The 18,958-nt window shown below is 31.3% G+C and overlaps 1 protein-coding gene across 6 annotated transcripts in view; it reads left to right on the forward strand.

Moving 5' to 3' along the window:
• LOC105367587 (uncharacterized) overlaps positions 1–18,958 on the forward strand; it is a 76,274-nt gene that overhangs the window by 56,410 nt on the left and 906 nt on the right. For 3 of the 6 annotated variants that reach the window (XM_011506351.1, XM_011506352.1, XM_011506350.1), the window contains 7 exons: positions 13,792–13,909; positions 14,242–14,373; positions 14,637–14,660; positions 14,887–14,922; positions 15,267–15,434; positions 15,549–15,668; positions 16,817–16,890. In XM_011506351.1, the coding sequence (XP_011504653.1) occupies positions 13,792–13,909; positions 14,242–14,373; positions 14,637–14,660; positions 14,887–14,922; positions 15,267–15,434; positions 15,549–15,668; positions 16,817–16,890 (672 nt within the window). Of the gene's footprint in view, positions 1–13,791; positions 13,910–14,241; positions 14,374–14,636; positions 14,661–14,886; positions 14,923–15,266; positions 15,435–15,548; positions 15,669–16,816; positions 16,891–17,449; positions 17,466–18,293; positions 18,303–18,958 lie in introns of all 6 variants that reach the window. The other 3 variants (XM_011506354.1, XM_011506355.1, XM_011506353.1) reach the window with 3 other exon arrangements.

An 18,958-nucleotide genomic window follows, 5' to 3' on the forward strand; every position in this document is an offset into this window, starting at 1 on the left:
GGTCTGATAAATAGTTTGATATCAATTTCTAAGCTACATATCTAACACGAATTAATTTTGTTAAAATAGTATTATTATATTCATGAAATCTCACCAAAGACCAAATATATAAAGAAAATTATGAAATCTTGCAGTGGAACAGAATAAAGAATATTCTTCTTAAACGGCGCTTTAACGGGTAACGCTCTAATTAAGAAATTTTTTTAACAAATCCATTATCATAACTTGAGTCTAATTCTAAGTATGCTAGCTCAGGGCTTGGAATATCATAAAATTTCAAAATTTAATAACTTTATATCTGCATAATATATAGATTATTAATTCAAGGAAGGAATTTTTTTCTCCCTTTTTATTACACCACGTTTTTATAGGACGAAGAACTTTACTTTAAAAACATGAATTATTGTGCAAAAATTTCACTTTATCCGAGGAATGATCATTTAATAAATATTTATTATACGATTCTAACTGGCTAGCAATTCTCTTTTATAACTTATAAATGGCTAACAAATAATTAATTATTGTTTCACATAATCGTTAAAATTCATTCGCAACTAGTCAGTACATTAAAGGTCGGATAGATATTACGCAATCGGCGCTTCACTGCATTAATAGCGTTCCTTTTCCCGCACTTATCCTTCTTTAAGTCAATCATGCTCAGAACAAGAAATCTATCCAACATAACGAGAAGGTCAGATACTTTAAAGTTTTATTTCCCAATAAACATCTGAAATTAATTGCCGAAATACGAGGTTCGTGAATTTCCAGGCCATTAATATATCGAGGTGAAAGTGCTTTTCCAAGGATCGCGACTTTTTCACTTAGCATTGCGAAATTCAGCTATCGCTCGTAGAATCCAAGAGAAGGCTCGAGTGCGACCGACGTCGACTAAGACAATGCGCGTAAGAATGGAATCTAGAAGAAAGGAAATAGTGCCGCTGAGATAAGAGGAACGTTGGATCGTACATCCGCCCGGCGTTATTTAATTGGCGTTTTTCACTCGGCTTGACCCTGGAATTTCGACACGTGCTCGTCACGCTCTCTGGCCCCACGATCGGCACACCTACACTTTCGCAAAACGCATTGGCATTCTCGCGCATAAATCCCGCGATCCTAGGCTGTGCATCTCGCTTGCGTTGTACCTTAATCGCCGTTGGACGTCAATCTAGGGTTAAGTTGGTGATGAAGGGATGGGGGGCGGGGGGCATGGCCGACGATAGGTATTCATGATGCTCGATTAGTTGCTCAGACTATACAAGATCGATTCACTCTTAATATTACTCTTTGAATTTGGAATTAGCACATATTAATCATTTAATCAATTTCATCAATCAATATCACACACAATTTTGGAATTCCGATTATGAAATTCGAATTGTCAATGTAATTAACATTGTTATTAAGTATGCCAAAGACTTTTTTTTTTCTTTTTTTTTCTTTTTTTTTTTTTATAGAACATTGATCTAGCAACAAATTTTAAGCATATATATATATATATATATATATATATATATATCATATATATATATATATATATATATATATATATATCCGATATATATATATATATATATATATATATATATATATCGGACATTGTATGTGAATATACAAATATGAAATGTTTTTTGCATTAGCAATCAAATATTTTTTTGAACTAATCAATTGGAGCATGGAAAGTAGAGTTTAAACGACTGTGATCGAGAATGATTTCCACATAAATATAATATAAAATTGTCTCAATAATTTATCATCGTAATTGAAAATTCATATAATCCGAGATTTCTGTTTCGAGAAACTATAATGTCTATATAAATATCATTCAATTTGTTTAATTTCTAAACATTTTCTAAATCTCCATATTAAGATTAATTATTACAATTAAATTTCTAATTGAAAATTAATTATATATTATAAATACATAATTAATATTGATGATAAAATGTATAATAAAACAAGCAAAAGTTTTTATTACACTCTCAGTCTTATTATTATTATTTTCTTTCTTTTTCTTTTTTATGTAATTTAATCGGTGCTCTATTTTTATCTTAATCTTACACAAATACCATAAAAAGCTGAAATTGATAAATAAGATTTTTAAATCCATTGACCGTCCACTTTTTTAATGGCAACCTAAATACTTACTGCATAGTATTTAAATTAGTAATTAATAAAACTTAATCTTAACTTAGTATTTAATAAAACAAATTAGATAGTGATGTGTGCATTTTGAAATACAAACGTTTTACATGCAATTCATTTTCATATCGAAACTTATAAAACTTCGGATGATATTTAATAGATGAAGCAACTGTAAATATCCAATCTTACGATTGTCGATACGATCTTTTGAATTGTCAAATTAAAAACTGTTTTGACTATCATTAAAGAAAATTCCTTAATCCAATCATCGAGGGATGGATTGATTTCATTATGAGTATAGTCAATTCTATAATTAATAAATATGTTAGTGAAAATTTTCCGTTAGATATTCACTATTTTTTCTATTAATACTTCATTATTAATTTTGTTTTATCATTACTTTTTATTGATTCACTTAGTTTATTCTTATTCCGGTAATTTACGAGAGTATTTCTTTATGACTTTGTCCTTTATGCTACTTTGAAATTATAATAATCACTATTTCGCTAGTAAAATGTTTTCTTTCTTGGTAAACTCCAAGAAAGATCATAAAATATAGTATAACCATGTTATGTGGTATAATCCTCCTATTTTATATTTTATTCATTTATAATAATGCTGCTCAACTTACTAACTAGTGCCCAAGAACGTATTCGTTAAATGAAAATAGAAAGTTAAGTGCACGTAGAAATAAAATCTTGCATTGTCGTTCGATAAATTTATTTATACATGGGAACTTCCTATTAAATCCGACAAATAAAATTACAATACAAAACGTGCGCTTGTAACAGTAAAATAAATATTACACTTCCTAATGCAAATAATTCAACTAAATTAAAACACTATTTCATAGGTTTTAATTTGCCAAAGTTTCTAGAAAATGACTAATATCTTATATAATGCTTAGAAAGAATGAAAGAAATCTTATATTTCATGAATAGAAAAATATTGAGAGCAATGATTGTTGTGTGACAAATGATAAATTATAGTGTTAAAATAAATCGGGTACAAAAATATTTGACAAAAGTAATAATATAGTAACGTTCGTTTTAAAAGATTTATACATTTTTCTAATTCATTCGCGTTACTTTTATATTTGGTATATAAGCTTTTTTCTTTCTTTTTTTTTTCTTTTTTTTTCTTTTTTAATATAATAAATCTATGCTCTATTTATTTTGGTATAATTTAATAATCATAGTAAGATAAAAGTTATAAAATTACATTTTTTCTGTCATTAAAGCGAAATGATTATAGATCCTACAGTTACTTAAACTTGTATAGTATCGAATTTCTATAATATAATATTAAAATAACGAGCCTATCTTTTCTTTCCTCTAATCGAATTATTCTTAGAATAATACGCCATGCACAATTTTAATAATTATCACCCATTTCATTTCTTTTTCATGGAAGGACTTTCTCATGTGCACAAGCATATTCAATCAAGAGAACATTATATAAAGATAATTTGCTTTGCCTATTCTTTATCTCTCATTCTTTTTTTCCTTTCATCGTAAGCCTCTCTCTCTCTCTCTCTCTCTCAATCTCTCTCTCTCTCTCTCCGATTCTTTATTTCCAAATATTTTTTTACATTATCAATACCATTTTTAAAAACAACTATTCTAATATAATTTATGGACGTAGGCTTTTATTGTGTTGAATTCATAAAAGGAGTGTAATTACAATAATTCGAGGTGGCTTAAAACGTACTAGGAAGTACTCGAGTTTATTTTTTATTCATTCGAATTTTACGTGCAGGACACTTTTAATTAGAAAGTAGTTTACATTATTTTTTATATAGAAGCTATAATTTAAATCTATTAAGTGTAATTTTTTTATTTTAATCAAAACTTTTGGAGGCATATCATTGATTTTATCCTATGTTAATTATATTTATGTTTATATTAATAAAATAGTTGATAGCAACAGAAAAAGCAAAAGATGAAGAGTACCTAATTCATGTATTTTCAAATTTTAAGTTATTTTAAACGAATTTTTCTTCGCTATTAGCAGTGTTGCGGCCGTAGATTTAAAAACATTGAAGATTAAAAAAAATCATATGTGATCGTCAGGTGAACTTTACGAACATTAAAACTTTATGAAAACTCCAGAGTTTCTTTATAAAAAGAAATCGTAAAGTAAAAAATTTTACCGTAATAATTTGAAAATTTCACTTTTAAGTGTAAATTTTGTTTTATGTGTAAATTTACATTTTACAATCTTTAGGCACTCGTATGTTGTAATATATTTAATAAGAAGTATATCATTGAAAATGTTGATATTTGATTTTTTAGTTTTAAAAATTTTCAGTCACAATACTTATTCTTGAATTTATTCGTTTGAATTTATTATTTGTGAACTTAATTTTCTATACAATTATATATTATAATTAAGTCACTTTTACTATTCCTAATGTTAATAAGTACTAAATAAATAATTTGCTATATTTTGATTCTTATACAATTGAGTTTAAAAATTCGTCGAGTAAAACGGGATTGTCGATTGTTTTAATTTTGTTCCTATGCTTTATTATTATTCTTTACATCTAACTTTGAAAAATAAAAAATAGATTATTTAATTTCATTTAATTTTATGATTAGACAAATTAATTAATAAATTAATAATTGTAATTGATTATTTTAAATCCTAACCACGCTTACGTGAATGCATCACGTTAATTTAACGTTAACTTCCAAATAGAGTTTTATTTAAAAAAAAAAATCTGTTAATAATATTATTCCATCCGATAATGTCTGATATTTTTCAATAACATAACTTATTCATTATTTTACATTTAATTCTTATTCCATACAACTTACCAATACGCACTAACCTGTTTTATTTCTCATATTTCTTCATTCAAAGTAAAGTTTACCTTACTTTTAACAACAGCATGTAGTAAAATGCGCGCAAATAGGCTTCGCAGTACTACGAAAAGTTATTTGAAGAAGCAGATGAGCAAAAAAAAAGTTGGGGATAATTAAAGTAAAACAGGGAATGAAAAAATTATAAGTTTATTTTCGATGGCGCAGGTAGGGAGTGAAGAGATATGTAATATAATATATAATATATGTATATAATCATATATAATAGGAAATGAATCGTACAGAGTCAAGTAGTTGAATGTTGGTATCCGAGTTTGTATATAAGATTAAGTATTAGGTAGTATGCGAGCTTATTGTGTATTTAAATGTTTAGCTTTATAGAAGTTTTGACAGCGATTCTTATTTTGAACGACGTTAAATAATAATAATAATTATTTGGTAGCTTATTTTTATTTATTTTCCCAATTTATGTAATGATCATAAAATTACATTTACGAATGCAGCTGTATTTATTCTTTTTCCCTTTTATTTATTTCAATCGATACTCCTTCACTATTGTTAATAATTATATATATTTTACATGTTTTATTAAGTATATTTTTCGTTACACTGTCAGTTTTCACTATTTTTGTTTTATAATGCATCGAGAACAGAAGATTTTGTTACAATTTTACTACAAAAGTTATTACTATCCACTTTCTATATTCCATACTTATGGACTAATTATTATATGCGTTAAGTCATTGGAAATTTAAAATAAATTTAAAATAAAATAAAATTAGGTTTAGAGGATTATTTGCATGCCATAGTGGAGAAAATATATCATAAATTTTGAAATTTTAGAGGCACATTTCTGTAAATTGTCTGAACTTTGGCTAGACGATGTGTATATGTATTACGTATATATATATATATATATATATATATATATATTATTTTGTTCCTTCAGCTTCTCCCTTTCTCTCTGTCTGTCTCTATCTATCTTTGGTCACTGTTTTCCTACTTGCCTCCCACTACTGTATCGCAAATATTATTCAAAATTCCCGTTTCATTGAAAAATTTCTATTTATAGGACATTCGTTTCTAATAACATTTCATTCACATCTTATGTACATAAAAAATTTGAAATTTTTCTCATAACATCCTATTTTAAATGAATATAAATAGGTTATTCATTACTCATAACGACATTATGCTCTTCACGATAATGTTTTTTAATCCATATAAAATTACTTACAACTCTAAAAAAACAAATGAAATTAAGCAATTTGGAAAAATTTTTCGAGTTATTTTGAAGTATCTGTAATTTTACAATTAAATGTAACAATATTCGTTATTTATAAGTCATTAGTAACAAGCTTTGCTGTGTAAACGCTTTGCATTTGGAGGTGAATATTTTTATAATTATTTAAGGGTCGTATGCTTATTAATATTGCAAATTAGAATATAATTATTAGATATCAATTTGGGCATCCTAAATTATTGTAAACAATGAAATTTTCGACTCATGATAGATATAAGTGTAATATACAAAATTTTTGTTTTTCTAAAATTATGCAAGAATATTAAGATCTCTAATCTTAACGTTTGAAAATTTTTTCTTATCAAATAATTCCTAAAATATATAAGCATGAAACTTAATAATACAATTAATTAAAATTAAATTAAAAAAATATAATTAATTAAAAAATCAAATATTTTCACAAATTTTTTCGCTTAGGATTCTGAATCGTGAAATTAATTAGGTTGCAGAATTTTCAGAATATTTTTACTATATAATTGACTGTTATTCATTAATTGTCCAGTATCAACGGCATCATAATAATAGAATCACAATGAAAAAAAAAAACGACTAAAAAAAGTCAAGTTTAAATTGCACAGTTCAATTACAATATTAGCCAATGGTCGTAAATAGTGACAATTGGTTTGTAGGTAATAACTATCGTTAGAATTATTTCTTTTGAAGTTTCCACAGCATGGAAGTAAAGTAGTGTTAAGACAATGCCTATTTCGAATAGCAATTAATCTAATGAAATTTCTTTTCTAACGACAAAATAAAAGCTGAAAAGTAACAATAAAAATCTGATTTCCTTAACATTAAAATGTTACAAAAAAATTTCATAATAGTAATATCGCTATCGTTATCTCACTTATTTTTATATTAATTTAATGTATAATACAAGAATAGTTTATTTTTCTTGCAAAGCGCCACGTATGAAGATAAAGGCCACTTCACTTATACATTCTGTAGATGTAATAAAATGCTTCTAGACGTACAATCTACATCCACTGCACTTTGAGATCCTTCTGTTCTTTTCATATTTATCTGCGTATCAAAGTAGACATTTTGGATTTCATCTAACAAGTATTTTCATTGAATAAAATAGTATCGATTTCCCACGTTTGAGCCCGCCAATACTATAAGATGTACGTGTCTCAAAAATAGTCGGCTCTGCTGCCAATCTGATTCATAAAAGTAATCGTCCAAATAACAATTGAGAACAGTCGATTAAAAATAAATCGATCAAATGATAATAAATTATATTAGTTTTAATACTTTTCAAGACTTATTAGTCGAAAATGCGTGGGCACATTGAGGTTGGAACGACAGTTCCCGAGGTAGAGTATTTTTATATTTATATATTGTTATTATGTATATATATATATATATATATATATATATATATATATATCTAGGAGAGAAAAGACGAATATAAATGAAGTATTTTGTAAAATGAAATTAAGTATATGGAACGATAAAAAAAAAAAAGAAATGTTTATAAGCAAATTTATGATTAATTATATTTTATTTTATTTTTTTATTATTGCTAATATATATTTCTTTCGATTTTATTTATAACTATACGTTGGTGGGTAATATAACGAGATAAATCATTTTTTACATTATTTGGTTTTTCTTAAAAAAGAAGACAACTGTTATTTGGAAAAATATATAGTATCGACTTCAATATTCATGTGTATTATTTGAAAATTCTATGCAATAATGAGTTGAAATTGCTCGAATGCTCTAAAAGAATTCGAGTCGATGACACAATGATAAATCTATTTATAGTAAAATTATAATTATACTTTGCTTCATAACTTTTTGTACACCAATGTTAAAATTTGAATACTTATGCTTATTAACGCTATTTTCATTTCAAATTCCATGCGATTATTATGATAGGACAAGTTTGCTTAAATTTCCGAGTAACGACAAATGTCTCGATTTCGAAATCAAACATTTGACATTAACTGTTCAAAGGAGTAAGCTAAGCAATAAGAAAGATTAATCACGAATTACCGTTCTAAATACCGATAAGGCAGAATAATTGTCAAACTACAACATCCGTTGAACGATACGACCGCGCTCTTACTTACCAACTACAATTCTCGCATTCATAATGGACGGTTCGACTCTCAAGGAACGAGTGCGTGCATTGAAGAATGGATTTACATCTCGACCAACGCGTCAATTTAATAAATCCCTCCCTCTCGTCCACCCCCTCCCCCTCTCATCATTTGTATTATTCGTGATTCATCACTCCCAGCGGTCTCTTTCTCTATCCATACACTCTATTCCCATGCATTAGAGCATTAGGAAACGTACAATAGTAGCGCTCGCTCATTCACTCACTGACACACGCTCGCATCCGTGCATACACACAAAATCTCTCGGTTGGAATGTCCTTGTCTCGCTCGCCCTCGCACAATTTCGCCTCGTTGATGTCGCGTATCGAGCCGACGTTCCTCAGCTGCTGCGCGGCGCTTGCGCGTGATGGTTGCGTGCGTGTTTCTTTAGCGCGCCACGGTGAAACGTTAACGTTGACGTCGTCGTTGTCGTCGTCGTCGTGGTCGTCGTCGTGGTCGTTGTCGTCGTTATCGTCGTTTTCGCAGTTATCGTCGTTGTGGTCGATGATACAACGACCACATCCTGGCGGTCTCGTGGAAATACGAACTTAATACAGGGATACGAGCCTCGACATCCCGTCCACGTGGGCTCGGCTGAACAAGCAGAGTGGACTCGGTGATTCGGGCCCTCGACCTCTGAAGCTGCTCGCTTTACTGATTGTGCCAGATTGTCGAGCACGCAAGAGGATCGATCCAATTTGACGGTGGAATGGTTTGAGTCGTGCACCTCGCCCGTCCACGTTTACCGTCTCTCCAGCTCTTATTCTTGTACGATACGTACGTGCGAGCGATGACGTACGAGGACGGGAAGAGGGATTGGCTCGCGGGTGGAGAAAGTAATGGTCGAGGGGTAATTTTGTGGATGATTTGTTAATCAATGAGAGTTGACCTTGGGAGTCCGGTGAACGATCTACAGCATTTAAATGTCATTAAGTATCTTGCGAAGATTAATTTTGCCGAAGAGTTGTCAGAACAATGTTGGGAATTATTGCATATAGGACTAGTAAAAAAGCGAATGTGATTATATTGTGCAAATTGTTTGTCGAATTTGATTTGTGACGCATCCAATCCTATAATTCAAAGTGAGTTTCTTATTTTTGGTCATTTAAATGTTCACTGTGTGATTTGTAATACGTTTTTTAAATCATCGTTAGACCAATTTTCGGATGTTTGATCAATTTTTTAACTCCGCTTTTTTACAACGCCACACAAACTCTTGGCTCTTCAGATATTTGAATGTGTCTATTATTAGTGCGTTACCGCTTTAATAGACCTATTTAAATATCATAGATTATAATTAAGCATTTTAAGGAATCCGAATTGAAAAAAAGAACATTGCAGTCTTGTATAGACGAAGGTGGTCGTTTTTTCAACACAGATCCTTCCTTAAATAGGTTGTGTAGGTATAAAATTAGAGATTGTTTTTGTTTTTCATATATATATATATATATATATATATATATATATATATGCATCTTAGTAGGGACATTTAGTAAGCTTCGAATTCTTTGTAGCATAGAGATATTTCATATTTTGTCATGTATTAACAATGTTACGATCTTTTATAATGCAATAATAATTAAGTTACGGATTACATGTTTCGAACATGTTACGTGAGAGCTTTCGAAACTTCAACATATGATCCAAACTATGCAAATTAACTTACGACCATCTTTTAACGCGCCTATCATTCTACAGAGATGATAATTTTTTTGCTCAAATAGTTCGAAAAACTGATAGAAACGCAAAATCGAAGGAAACGATAATTTTAATAATGGATGGTGATATTATCCTATTTGCTTCTACACTTTCATTCTTAATACCACGAATTACTTTCAATTTCCGACTCCAATGCTGTTACTTAGTAACTTACTCATAAAATATGGCCACCTACGCCATAAAATCTTATCGATAATTGTTTTCTCTCTATACCATTTTTATGAACTATACCATTACAATTTCACTTTTATTCCCATTAAAATGTCTCAGAATCCAATAAAAAACTCAGCCGACCCAATAAGAAATATTACGCATCAAACACCTTCCGCTACGGTGCATACAATAAACTGCACTTTCTTGCAGCGCGGCATTATTTCGCCAAATGCGTGGGAGCGCGACAAACCGACACGTGACAATTGCAAATGTCGCGTATCGGCTATCGCCTAGCGATAATGACAAGTCGACCGGCGCAAGCCCAGGTACACTTTGTCGAATGCGCAAGTGCCACCAACGAGCACGTGGAAGCGATGACGTAATCGAAGCGGCCCAATCCAAAGTAAGAAGCCCGCTGGAGGAGAAATGCGAGCTGCTTGTAGCAAAGACGTGATTTTCCATCTTTCGACCTGGTGCGTCAGCTCTGGAAGGATATATTTCCTTTATTAACGGACTATCTGAACGCACTAGCCCCTAGCACTAGCACTCTCGACTTCCTCTTCCTCACCTCTCGCATGTAAACCACCGTCATTGCTTAAAAACCTCCCCCCCCCCCCCCCCCCCCCCCCCCCCCCCCCCCCCCCCCCCCCCCCCCCCCCCCCCCACCGACACCCTTTTCCTTTTTCTCGCACATTCGTTCCTTTTCGCAAGCATCGCTTTTATTAGCGCAGTACCTATTAGCTATTCTCGTCGACGTGTGTGCACATCGACCGTGTCGGTGCGGGCCCGTGCAATTAAATGCGCGTCGGCGCGCAGCGTCTCCTGACCGCGCAATTGCGCGACAAAACTGACGAGACTGCCACCATCCTTCCGAGCTGACGCACCAGCTCGCCTTGCCCTCCCCCGTAGCATCGCTCTCTCTCTCTCTCTCTCTCTCTCTCTCTCTCTCTCTCTCTCTACGATTTTCTTTCATTGGATCGTTTCCGAGAACGTGAAGAAATGCTATTTACATACGGCCCAGTGCTATTAGCATTCTGCGGAAACTCTCCGGTTTTTGATTTGCCTTGCACCGCGCGATACGTAAAGCTCATTATTACTATTGTTTCGCTAAATTTTTTGCCAATCCTCGCTCGAAACGTTAATCAATTGCGCTCTGAAACGTTCGGGCTGTCCGGGAATTTTTAATGGAATAAGTGCAACTTCATTACTTTAAATTGTGCATAAAGATGCTTATCGATGCCAATTAAAATGGAGAAACTATTGAATAACTTTTTAATAACATGTGCGCCACGTTTTACTACTTACGCACGCATACGCTCGGTTTTTATGAAATTGATCCGGCTTGTTGACTTGAAACATTCATAATGAAAAAGAAAGGCGTTATAGTTTAGTACGTGCATGCCGTACTCTATATTCGCAACATTAAATTGGTCATAATAAATTTAATACGATGTCTCAGTACGCATATTGGGCAAAACATAAATAGAAACGTAATTAAACAGCCAAGTCGATCAAAGATCTTCACTTCCTGTAACAACTATAATCCTATTCCATTATTACCGAACGGCTGATTTCCCAAAATAGAACATTTAAAAAACGTATTACAAATTGTTTGAGGGGTCGAGAAATGTATGTAAAATTACTGTACACTTTCAGAATCCCAACAATTAACGAACAAAAGTAGTAAACGAGCAACGATATACCATAATGGCTTCATAAGCCTTTCGAACTCGAGCGATTTTCTTAAGAATAAGCCGATAAGTGCGATCGAAGCATGTCGGGAGCACCAGCCGGAGATGGTGGTAAGGGTGCGAAGCGTCGCAGCGGTATCCCGATGCGAGCGGGCCCCGCAACTCCCGCACCCACCGCCTCGACCGTCTCTACCACTTCCGCCGCTTCCAACGCCGACGCTGCTACAGCTGCCAACGCTGCTACGACTGCCGAGACGCGACGCGCCTCGGAGGCGGTGCATCATCTCACCGAGGACGGGAAAGATTCGGGCCTATCGTCCGGGTGCACGACCCCGACCAACGTCTCACCACCTCCGAGGCAACCCCAGCCGCAGCTGCTGAGACGCACGAAAATGCGGGACATCATTGCAGCCTCGAAGGCTCGGCTACAGGAGTCTGAAAGGTCTTGGTTAATCGGGCTAAACCTCGGCCCATTGTCTCCGTGTCTTTGTTCTCGTGGACGTGATTTGCTCCCCCCCCTCCCTACTCTCTCTCTCTCTCTCTCTCTCTCTCTCTCTCTCTCTCCATCTCTCTATTTATCTATCTATCTATCTATCTATCTATATATCTATCTATCTATCTATCTATCTATATATCTATCTATCTATCTATCTATCTATATATCTATCTATCTATCTATCTATCTATCTATCTATCTATCTATCTATCTATCTATCTCTCTCTCCAAGTGGCTGGCGAAACTTTTTTTTTGTCGTAATCTTGCCGCAAGAGGAAGTTTCGCTGGCGTCGGCGATGCGGACTTGTGGCGACGTCGAGCCGAAAGTGTTCCATATTCGTGATTACCTGCCTCCACCCACTAGGGCAATCGTATTAAATTTCTTCTTATGCGCAATGACGTCTTGCTTCTTTAGAATTATGAGAAAATCAAGGATCGCGCTGCTACAGCAACATTCTCATTATAAAAATTGCAGATATCGAGCTATTGATATATCGATTATAAGATTTCACATCGTGTAGCAGTAAAATATCATCGTGCATTACATATAATGCGATTTTACATTTATTTACATTTACATCGATTCAATTGGTTAGCGAACTTTAGTGGATTAGAATTTAAGTAAACATGGTTATGATCTTTTTATTTAACTATTTAATGAGTTTGCTCATTGTATCTCCTATGTACGTAATCTAATAGAGACACGATGATATGATCTAGATTCTTAATGTCACAATATCCCAAAATATAAATAGCGTGTCATTTGATAATCAAAAGAATTTGAATAAATATGATCACCAACCGAATGTAAATTTGTTTAGTGCCGAAGCTAATATTAAAGTATCGTACATTTGCTAAGAGATTGTTTGAAATGAATTTTTTGGTAAACATTAACTTTGACAATCTTAATATATACGATAGTATAGGTAAAATGATAATTTGGTTATGTGACTCAAAATTTTATTTATTTAATCGCTTTTGTAAATTAGCTTACAAACTATTATTAGTCAATAGTCTTAATGTGCTTTACAAATAATCTTTATCAAATTACAAATACATTTGTCCTCTTGTCGCTCGTGATTGTCCTCATTTTTGTTTAATATTATTTATTTCTCAATAATATTATCCCATATTATAGGCAAATAATATCATTATCTATTTTTATTTTTTGCGTTTAGATTTATTTGCAAAATTAGCTTTAAAACACACCAATAGTAAAAATATATAATTTCTTCCTTCTGCATGAAATTATGTACTTGCTTGAATATTCATAAAGTTATGGATAATTTTTATATATATATATATATATATATATGTATATATACTAATTTGTGCTTTTACATTTTTGTTCCAGACTCAGTAATAATCGGACAACGCGGCTTTTGCATAGCAGATCCAACACAGAATCACCAAAATCTCTTGACAGTACGCGAAGTCGTCAAATTTTCAGTCCCCTTAGACCACCCAGAAGTGTAAGTGTTTTTTTTTTCTTTTTTTTTTTAATTACATATTAAAGAAGAGAAGATAGGCTATCGATGAAGCTGTGTATGCATAGATAAGGAAAATATTATCCATATTATCCAAGCATATAATTTCCTTATTATATGGAGATTGAATTGAAAAGTACGAGACATTTGATAATTACAAAAATAAAAAAATTTATATAGAACAGTATGGAATTCATAAAAAATTTTTGTTCTGTTTTTCATTACTCTCCATTATACTAATACGTTTAAAATATGGAACACCAAAGGTGAATAATTATCACCACAAATTATAAACTAACATGTGTTTTTAAATTCAGATACAATCACCGAGTTTGGATTCCGGAGATGAAGGAAGTCTCAGGCTCGAGCGAGGAACGTACAATTATATGTTTCAGGACATCGTTTCCATAAAAACAATGCTCTTGAAATTAAAAAGGGTTCTTCAGGAGGTAATTAAATCATCGTCGTTGGCTTAACAATGACAGTTGTATGTTTAATTGAATAAGAATCAACATAATTGTAATATTAGATTTTTCACACATTTTTTTTTTTTTTCGCTTCACAATATTTATTCTTTCATGTGCATTTTGAACAAGAATATAGTTATTTCGGCACATTTTATTTTTGTCCCCGTTATTTATCATTAATACGCTTTTCTTTAATTTTCGTTATGTTTTATTTTACTTCGTCGATCTTGATGTTTCATTTGCAGTCAGAAGAGAACGGTTTGACGAGGGTAGGTTTACTTTATTTTTCTTAATTTTATTTAACAAAAACATACTTTTATTTCTAACATTAATTTTCATCGTTAGAATTCTTTTTTTTTTTCTTTCTTCTTCTAATTAGTACGTAGTAGTACTAACTTAGTTCGTAGTAATATAACGAGTAATGATTTTTAAATGCTTATATAATTTAAAGTACATTTGCAATTATTATTCTAAAGTAATTTATTCTTTTTCCAGTCCGATACTCTCAACCCATTCGAGAATTCATTAAAGGTTTTTATAATTTATACTTGACAAATACTTAATCGTTGCATTTCATCAATCTTGTATTCGTACATTTAATTTTCTTCGTCCTCCATCTCGGCATTTAATAATAATTTTTTCAATTTAAATTACTAAATTAAAACGACTGTGTTTCCAACTATATATTTTAGAATGTATTATCGTGAGGTAGACTTCGTAAGACAATACGTACGATAAATTTAATTATTGTTAATTTTCCATTAGCAGGGATCGATGAGGGATCGATGAAATGGATCGGAAAATAATATAATTCTCAATTAAAGTTAATAGTGTGATGGCGATCGTTAAATAAGATTAATATTCTTGCTAATTAGAATGGTCTCTTCTACAACCTGAATGATGGTAATGCGACGACGGACTCCAGCACATCTCCTAACGATGGGAGAGACGCCATCGTCGATGAACTAGCCGATCTACGTCGGCAGGTGGTCTTCCTACAAGGTCAAGTTGACGATAAAGACAGGACGATAGAATCCTTGCAGGTATGACTATTGAGGAATCTATTCGTTGCTCATCCAAATGCCCGCCTCCGCCAGGAGCTGCGCGTATCTTTTGGTCTTTTTAACTTGATTGGACACGCGTTTTACTTATTGCAGTCTCAATTAACAAAGTATCAAAGCCCAAGCGGCGCGAAGCTTTTGAGCGAGACGACGGCGTTGCTGAATGGCAGTGGAGAGCTTCGTGAGACATCGAACGCTACCACGCAAACAGAAAAAGTATGAGCTAATTTACAATTCTTGTGTTGGTCTCTCTCTCTCTCCCTCTCCCTCTCTCTCTCTCTCTCTCTCCCGAGACGTGTTTTGCAGTATGTTGAAAGGTCGGTAAACAACAGAAAGTCAATGAGAATTAAATTTCGAACGACCGACCGGTCTTTCTAATTTTCTAATTTTTATAATTCTAACCGCTGCCTTTCCACAATGACGAACATTTGAATTTCGTTCGAGATTTTAGATCGATTGTGCTCTTCCTCGAGATTCGTCGATCGATTATTAAAAAGAATTCAACAATAATCTACAGTTTTGACTGATTTAACATTCTAAATTAAATATAATTTAATATAATTTTCAATTTAATTTTACAACACAAAATTCAATTCTTAAATCCTAATGGTGATAATAAAAATATGATACATTTTTAAAAATTAACCTTTACACAATTAGTTTAAACATAAGCCTGTAAACATTTTAAATGGAATTAATTTTTGCATGAACGTCAATATATTATTATGCATAGAAAGAATCTTTATATAAACATTGATTTACAACTGTAATTTGTTTTTTAATTATACCTTTCGTTACGAGCTCATTCTTACAATAAAATTAACACGTAATTCCTTTAATTTACGAAACAATGAACTATACAACAACTAAAAAAAAACCATTACAATTAAAACTTGATTGACTTGTCATTTTTATCTAATCTATAAGCACAATGTATTATATATACATATATATATATATATATATATATATATATATATATAATTTTACATACACTTTCATCTTATTTCACATATTAGACTCTTTGTTAAATTAACAAAATGTTAATCTTAATCCATTCATGTTAGAGTAAATGTTATTTCGAAATTATTAGCACGTGTTACTCGTAAATTTTGATATTTTTTTTTGTCTTTCTTTTTCTTTTGCATGAATACGAATGAAATAGACCTAAATATTTATTACTTAGAGAGTCAGCTCATTATTAATTAATGTTAAAGAATTTATGGCACAGCTCATCGTACGAAGATTTCATGTTATGATTATTTATGTACAAAATAATGAATTATAACTAAAATCTTCACAAATAATAATTGTATAGAAATCCTGACAAGTAGATTGTAATTTATTTTATTTCTTTTCCTAAGTTACGACCGGTGTCGGCGGGACCGTCGCTATTACAGGGACTTACTCAGGATAATGGCATGGGGTCTGTTGTCAGGTAAGGATTCGATTAGTTTTTTGTTTTTTGTTTTTTGTTTTCTTTTGTTTTTATTTCTTTCATCAACTAATCATTGTTCTCCCATTTTTATTCATATTATTTCAACTATGTGTGCAATGCCAAATACAATAGAAAATATTTTTCGAAGCGTTATTAATTAAATTTTCCGTAGTTGGCACTTGCATTTCATATTTCGAATTTTTTGTTCGCATACTAATTAGATCGAAAAAATAAAAAATAAAAAAAAAACATAACATGGATTGTGATTGTGATAACATGGATTAAAATTAGCACAATGTTAAAACTGCGATTGACAGTATTTCTCATTATTAATTTTAATGTAAAACGTCACCATTACAATAATTCAACAGTAAAATGCGACACCATCATTCATGAATTGTTTCTGCATACATATATATATATATATATATATATATATATATATATATATATATATATATATATATAATTATATGAACATGTCAAATTATACATATCAAATTATATTATATCATAATTGTTATTGCTGCTCTGGTGATCATATGGTGTGATGAAACAGCTTCAGGATCGGGAAGGTAGAGTGCGTCAGTCTGTGTGACTTACTATTAGGATACGTATTACTTTGGGCGTTAAATATCCTTATTTTCATGCATTTGGAACAATTGCCAGAAATTTGCTCAGCTTTTTATTCGTTTATGCATTAGTAGTGTACTTATTGCGTTTGCGTGTATTTATTCTTTTGCATGAACGTTGTTTTGTACTTTATCGTACTTCATACATACATCGAATTGTAAAATTTTGTACATTTGCATTTTATTATTATGCTAGATTAATTTAATATTTTATGATATACCTATCGTTTCAAATTATAACAACAACAACGACAACGACAACAACAACAACAACAACAACAACAACAATATCAACAACATCATCATCATCATCATCATCAACAACAACAACAACAAAAATGTCGACGACAACAATAACAATAAGAATAGTAATATTAATTATGTCAAATAAATGTAAAAATGATTGAGGTAAAGGGATGCTGCCTTCACGTATTGTTTACATAGCATTTATTTAAATTAAAAACGTTAATCGTCGAAATTTTTTATATTGCCATTTTATTTTCTATATTTTCAAGAAATTATCGTATCGTTTCTTTTGTTGATAACATTGTATTCCATTATTCCATATGGATTATTCATTATAAATATGAATATTTATTAAGCATTATTTATAATTTGTTGCTATAAATTTGCTATGGCTGATTCTATCTAAAATGCTAATGGCTGCTGATTTAGAATAAGTAGCTCTTGTTTTAATTTTATTGAGAATGAAATTTATTCTTAAACTATAATGGATTCACATTGAATAATGTTTCATGCTGCGATGATTAGTCATACGGGGTGAGTTGAAATTGAAAATTATTTTTTAAAAACATTATATTTATATAGAAGTTTTTAAGAGAAATTGCGATGAAAGTACACTTTATGATAACATTGAGGCACTAATTTATTAATTAAATTACTAAATTTTTCAATATTTTTAAATTCAAATAACGAATTGTATACAACAGTTTCGTGAAATATTTCAAAGTGCGCAATTTTATTAATCACGAACCTAAATTAAATAATCAATGTATTACGTTAAAAGGCTAAATTCTTGAATAAGTAAATTGCAAATTCATAAAAGAAAAACATTTATAGTTATAGTAACGCTTGAGAATTTTAAGACTTTTACATCGCTGTTTTACACGATAGATAGATGATCGGAATGCATCGGTCATCCTAACCGGAAAGTTCGACGCTTCTACAAAATTATTTATTGGCAATATGCGCGTCCGCGTTCAAGTACAAACAAAGTTTCTAATTTATGCGATACAAAAAAAAAAATTTTCCCTCGCCTTGTCGTTTACGATATTTGTCAAGAGCCCCTCGAGCTTATGGTTTACTTAGCCCGAATGCGAACCGTTAAAACTTTTAACGATAATAATAATAATAATAATAATAATAACAATAACAATAATAATAATAACAATAACAATAATAACAATAACAATAAT

The sequence above is a fragment of the Ceratosolen solmsi genome, unplaced genomic scaffold (assembly GCF_000503995.2).
Source record: "Ceratosolen solmsi marchali unplaced genomic scaffold, CerSol_1.0 scaffold7, whole genome shotgun sequence".
NCBI lineage: Eukaryota > Metazoa > Arthropoda > Insecta > Hymenoptera > Agaonidae > Ceratosolen > Ceratosolen solmsi.